We start from the raw sequence: 6,806 nt of genomic DNA on the forward strand, positions 1-6,806 counted from the left end.
CCAACACTTGCCAGGCTTTACTCGATGGCGCACAGGCTGGCAGCAGCCCCTCAGTCGCTCGCGGGAGCGACGCGAGGGGTTCAGGAGCGAAGCGAAACCCTGGGATAATGCATAACAAATGATTAAAGTCGTCTTGTCAAAACTCATTTCTTTCTTACATGTCCGAGCGTGTTCGGACATCAAACAGACGCCCAGTAGGCTTCCTAAAATTCAATCGTCTGGATAGTCCAGACTTTTTCAAATTCAGACCATATATGAGGAAGAAATGTGGTTGTCTGGAAGGGGATGATTAAAGATGAGGCAAAAATAAGCCAGTGAAGGGGGTTGTAAGAGGTGAGGCGAAAATAAATCGACGAAAATAAACGTGCATACCAGTGGTTTAAGAGTAAGATCTTTTAGGATCAGCGACCTACCACCTTTCGTCCTCCCCGAGGTCCTAAATTTATACCACCAACCAACCCAGTTGATCAATCATACGCATATATACCACTTGCCTTCTGTCTGCCTCGTACTCCTTAATTACCATGGCCTGCACCAAGCATTTCTTGATCTCCGCCGCGCCTCCCTGAGCACGTTCGGTCAGCTTCAGTTCCCTCCTCGCGCGGATCATGGCGTCGGTGAGATCCTGCGTGTCCGTCAAGCCGGCCGCTGGCCCCGCCAGGTACAGATCCGCCAGGGTCGGGGCGGCCAGTTTGGAGCCGACAAGCCTGCGAATATCCGCTTCTTCTTCTTCTTCTTCATTGGGCCCAGGCGCGGATGGCTGCGGCAGAGGTGTCGGCTGTGCCGCCAGTATCAGCGGCAGGGGCGTTGCCGTTGCTCGTTTGGTTGGCGATGGCTGGAGGGCGAGGCGGAGGGGCGGGCGGGAGGTCGTCGCCGAGTGCAGCGCCAGCCTGGAGGGGGTCCGCCACGGCGCGGCGGCCGCCGCCGTGCCCAGCGTGCCTGCGCTGCCCGAGCGGGCCAAGGTGGTGGCTCTCGTGGCGGCCGTCATGCTGCTTTGCAACGCCGACCGGGTCGTCATGTCCGTCGCCGTCGTGCCGCTGGCCGCGCAGCACGGCTGGTCCAGCTCCTTCGTCGGCATCGTCCAGGTACGCCCGCCCACTTCTTGCCATGTTAATTTACTCCTCAACATTAGCAGAAACTGAAGTGAATGTCATTTTGCTCTGACCTTAAGCAAGAATTTGGTAACAGCAAAAAACCATTAATTCCAACCATTAGTTGAGTAAATTGCTTACCGAAAGTCAACGATGCATGATGTATCAACTTCAGATTTCGTTACATTCTTTTAAGCCAGGCTGCCTGATGGTACCAAGTTAACAACAACCAAGTTAACATCATGAGCTCGTGCTACACATGTTTCTAGTATGATTCTTGGAGGGACAATTTCAAGGGCCGATTTTGCGATAGAAACCAAAATTAGCAAGCAGTACGCAGGGATAAGTCAGCAACTTGAGCTGCTACTGTTTCCTGATTTATACAATGTAGAAATTTGACAATTGGACGCTTGAAATATCCAATCTAGTGGATGATGTGATATATGAACTACTCTGTAAACACCCTTGACTGTTTACTTGGTTACTGGGACCAGAAAGATTGATTGCATCAGTTGCTACTCCGTAAAGGCTAAAATACCATTGCAACACCACTGACTAGACGTCATTCAGCAAGTGTATGATGATGTGATATATATGAACTAATGCAGCATGTATATTGTGATTGGAGATTCGAATACTTAAGCATTTGTAACAACCATTAAGCATGAGTAACTAGATGAGAACAAACACAGCAAATTGTCGATATCCATGAGCAGCTAGGCTAAAACAAACACAGCCACCTACCCCCTTACTGGCATATCGTGCATGGTTAGTGATGCTCAAATTGATTGACTCAAGGTTAAATTTTCCCAACACTGTTGCAGTCATCATTTCTATGGGGGTATGTTTTCTCATCCATGGTTGGAGGAGCTTTGGCGGACCGATACGGGGGGAAGAAGGTGATGGCAGGTGCTGCTGCACTCTGGTCCTTGGCCACTTTCCTCACTCCATGGGCCGCCTCTCAATCCGCCACTATGTTGCTTGCTGTACGTGTGCTTTTTGGCGTTGCAGAAGGTGTTGCATTTCCGACAATGAGCACTTTCTTACCAAAGTAAGTAGCTCATATCACCCATTAAATTTATTCAGCATGGACACTTGAGTACTCTGCTTCAAGCAACATTAATCTCAGATTACTGAAGAGGAACAGACAGAAGCAGTAACCTCCACCAACACTTGGAGCAGCATAAGCCAAAATACTTTACTTCTTTGAGATCAATCACACTAGTATTCATTATAGTTAAAACATAGTGCTAGAAGAATTAGTTTAGCTGTGCATACAGGTATTCTTCGTCTCATAGATATACTTTCGGGTATGTCAGCCAATGCTCTTTTTCACAGATATCAGTAACCGATTCTACTTACAGAATCTAGAAAATGAAACATTCACTACATATATATATATATAGATGCAACCAAACGCAACTTCAGTTCAGGCTCCTAATTTCATTTTTGAACATGAAACAGGTGGTTCCCAACACATGAACGTGCCACTGCTGTTGGCCTTTCCATGGGAGGATTCCATCTTGGAAACGTCGTAAGCTTCCTAGCAACACCGATCATCATGTCACATATAGGCCTTGCCGGAACATTTGCCTTCTTCGCATCACTTGGTTACTTGTGGCTCTCTGTATGGCTGTTGAATGTAGAAAGTGACCCTATTGACAGCCGTACTATAAGCAAATCTGAGCTGCAACTAATTCTAGCTGGACGAAGTAAATCAAAAGTCAAAGGCAGCAAATCACCATCCTTAAGAGAAGTGTTCTCAAAGATGGAAATGTGGGCCATAATTGTAGCTAATGTGATAAACAACTGGGTAAGAATGACTGACCAGCAGAACTAAAGTTTTGTGATACTGTATCTAGATATTAACATCTTGAAATTACAAACACCATGCAGGGCTATTTTGTCCTACTATCATGGATGCCGGTGTACTTCAAAACGGTATGTCATCAAAGCTTCTAAAATCATTCTAATAGGTCTGCCTTACAAGTCTGCTATAAGCTGTTGTTTCTGACTATTATCCCAACAGGTATATAATGTCAATTTGAAACAAGCTGCATGGTTCAGTGCCATACCTTGGGGCGTCATGGCTCTATCAGGATATGTCGCGGGAGCTTCTGCAGATTTCATGATCAAATCCGGCTTATCTATTGTGCGAGTCCGGAAAATTATGCAGTCAATTGGTTTTATTGGGCCAGGTGTGTCATTGCTATGTCTAAGATTTGCCCAAACACCATCGGCTGCAGCAGTTATCATGACCGCCGCCTTGGGTTTGAGTTCCTGCAGTCAAGCTGGGTACTTCTGTAATGTACAGGTAACTACTGTTCATGTTTCCTCATATCATATCCTGATCACACCATCTCTACTCAGAGTGCCTGTTCTTCTGAATCAGTAGCTCCACTAACAATATGAATGTGTTTCACTATTTTTTTTACCGTCAGGACATTGCCCCTAAATACGCTGGATCCCTACACGGTATGTTCGCAAACTTTTTTGATAGCATCAGTAGACAACAAGATCCATATTTCTGCATTGATGACTTGATTCTTCAGCACTTATATCTGGCATCTCTGTGCTGCTTGAACAGGAATGACGAACGGCATTGGGACAGTGGCCGCCATAGTTAGCACAGTAGGGGCAGGATACTTCGTCCAGTGGCTGGGATCCTTCCAGGCCTTCCTCACCCTAACGGCAGTGCTCTATTTCAGCGCCACCATCTTCTACAACATCTACGCGACAGGAGACCTGGTTTTTGACTGAGCTGAAAAATACTGTTAATGTCAAATGTACAATTACAGCTTGTAAAATGTCTGTCTGCGCCCACCGCGCAGAGCAAAGAAACAAATAGAATTAAGATTGATTGGCTGGCTCATTCATATAAGACTGAACGCAACCATGGTGGCTTTGTATCCGTGGAAAAAGTAGGGAATGTGGAGATCTCTTCAACAAAATTATCTCTCTCATTTAGTAGTAAGAAAAGGCACCAGCAATTGATAACCATGTTGCCTCTTACATTACATTCACTCATTCGTCCATTCAGGTTACAGAGTTCAGTAGTACTGAACTCTGGACAATCAAACAATGTTTCAGGCTTTATATTTAAAGCCGGGCATATTCATTCCGTTTACAACAGTGGTAGCTCTCATTGTTCTACCTTCCCATGCCTTCTCTTAATATGCAGAAGTTGCACCATGATGCCCTTTGTTACCTCAAAACGACCAACGCGTATAACCAATTATAGCAGCATAATGTACTAGTTCTAAACTACATAAAAGATATAGCATGATATATTATATTCATAAAAATCGATCATAATGTTGTTCAACATATAGAAGTAAAAATAGTTTAAGATATTGTGGCAAAATCTAAGATATATAGAGGATATAAAATAACAAATGGTAAGAAACCTTACAAATTACAGGATAACTTTGCGATCCTTGGTGCTTTGAAAATGAGTGATGATGTTCTCATCCTTGACTTGCAAGAAGAATTCCCTTCAATGAATGTGACAAAGCAATCGTTCAAGTATTTTTGCCCCATCTTCTTAGCTTTTTTTTATTGATGGAAAGACCCGCTCAACACCGGTTGTTGCAATAGGAAGAACTAGCACCAATTTGAGAAGTTTGTAAAGAATCTCATACCGAAGAGACCTCCCTGTTTTAACAAGCATCATAGACAACTCTGCTAGACTTCTCAAGTTTGTGAAGTTTTCATCATTCCTCACATCACTAATATAGAGATTCAGTTGAAAAGGAAGTTGGTGCATCATCTTATATAATTGGGGGCTCTGTGCTAGGAGCTCTCTCTGGTCCAGGTGTACTGTGCTTGTCCCACTACTACTCTGCCCTTGGAATATCACCAACTGCATCTGCATATCATTGGAAGATGGAGTAACACTCTTGGGTTCAGGTTGTCTCTTCTTTGCAACTGCTCTTTGTAAGAAAGCCCTCAAATTAGTAGTACCACTATTCTTCCTCTTTATGTTTTGGACCTGAAAGTTAAAATCACTCAAGTTTTACAGTACTTATTTTATGAGTAATACTGAAAGCACAAAGTGCTCCCTGGATGATTTTGGTAATTAATGTCAACATATCTCTTGTTGGACTAATAGTTTCATCTAGTATATTTTAGATGAGTTCAACATTGGAGTGGCAAGGACAGGAGGATGTGGACCCCTTCAAAATGCTAAGGACAAAGATTGGCAAAAGCTCAAGGCTCTTCATTTGTATTTTAGTGATCCAAGATCACATTGAGTCCATAGGAAAGCCAATACTATTAAAAGGGGATGAGGTGTTGCTTAATGGTCTACTTGCTCAAATGCTTAGTGATATTGCTCCAAAACCCTCGACCACTTTCTCCATCCAAATATTGTTGGGGAACGTAGCATGCAATTTTAAAAAAATTCATACGATCACGCAAGATCTATCTAGGAGATGCATAGCAACGAGGGGGGGGGGGAGTGTGTCCACGTACCCTCGTAGACCGAAAGCGGAAGAGTTATGTTAACGCGGTTGATGTAGTCGAACGTCTTCATGATCCGACCGATCCAAGTACCGAACGTACGGCACCTTCGTGTTTAGCACACGTTCAGCTCGATGACGTCCCTCAAACTCTTGATCCAGTAGAGGGTCGAGGGAGAGTTTCGTCAGCACGACGGCATGGTGACGGTGTTGGTGATGTGATCCGCACAGGGCTTCGCCTAAGCAATACGACGATATGACCGGAGGAGTAAACTGTGGAGGGGGCACCGCACACGGCTAAGACAAATCTTTTGTGTGCCTTTGGGGTGCCCCCGCCCCCATATATAAAGGGGGGGGGGAGGAGGAGGCCGGCGGCCAAGGAGGGGCGCGCTAAAGGGGGAGTCCTACTTGGACTCCTAGTCCAAGTAGGATTCGGCCCCCTCCTTCCTTCCAACGGAGGGGGAAAGGGGAAAGAGGCGGGGAGGGAGAAGGAAAGGGGGGCCGCGCCCCCACCCCTTGTCCAATTCTAATTGGGCTGGGGGGGGCACCTCATATGGCTGCCTCCTCCTCTCCACTATGGCCCATGAGGCCCATCAACTTTCCCGGGGGGTTCCGGGAACCTCCCGGCACTTCGAAAAATCCCAGATCTTCTTCGGAACCATTCCGGTGTCCGTATATAACCTTCCAATATATGAATCTTTACCTCTCGACCATTTCGAGAGTCCTCGTCATGTCCGTGATCTCATCCGGGACTCTGAACAAATTTCGGTCACCAAAACACATAACTCATAATACAAATCATCATCGAACGTTAAGCGTGCGGACCCTACGGGTTCGAGAACTATGTAGACATGACCGAGACACATCTCCGGTCAATAACCAATAGCGGAACCTGGATGCTCATATTGGCTCCTACATATTCTACGAAGATCTTTATCGGGCAAACCGCATGACAACATACGTTATTCCCTTTGTCATCGGTATGTTACTTGCCCGAGATTCGATCGTCGGTATCCTCATACCTAGTTCAATCTCGTTACCGGCAAGTCTCTTTACTCGTTTCGTAATGCATCATCCCGTAACTAACTCATTAGTCACATTGCTTGAAGGCCTATAATGATGTGCATTATCAAGAGGGCCCAGAGATACCTCTCCGATACTCGGAGTGACAAATACTAATCTTGATCTATGCCAACCCAACAAACACCTTCGGAGACACCTGTAGATCATCTTTATAATCACCCAGTTACGTTGT

At 45.3% G+C, this 6,806-nt stretch overlaps 1 protein-coding gene across 1 annotated transcript; it reads left to right on the forward strand.

Moving 5' to 3' along the window:
• The first annotated feature begins 441 nt into the window (after positions 1-441).
• Positions 442-4,114, forward strand: LOC123182205 (probable anion transporter 2, chloroplastic). The gene is made up of 7 exons (XM_044594702.1): positions 442-1,085; positions 1,916-2,142; positions 2,556-2,904; positions 2,988-3,032; positions 3,121-3,405; positions 3,533-3,566; positions 3,679-4,114. The coding sequence occupies exons 1-7, from the start codon at positions 609-611 to the stop codon at positions 3,849-3,851; spliced, it is 1,590 nt and encodes a 529-aa protein (XP_044450637.1). The 5' UTR covers positions 442-608; the 3' UTR covers positions 3,852-4,114.
• The last annotated feature ends 2,692 nt before the right edge of the window (positions 4,115-6,806 follow it).

Source organism: Triticum aestivum, chromosome 1D (assembly GCF_018294505.1).
Source record: "Triticum aestivum cultivar Chinese Spring chromosome 1D, IWGSC CS RefSeq v2.1, whole genome shotgun sequence".
In the NCBI taxonomy this organism is placed as follows: domain Eukaryota; kingdom Viridiplantae; phylum Streptophyta; class Magnoliopsida; order Poales; family Poaceae; genus Triticum; species Triticum aestivum.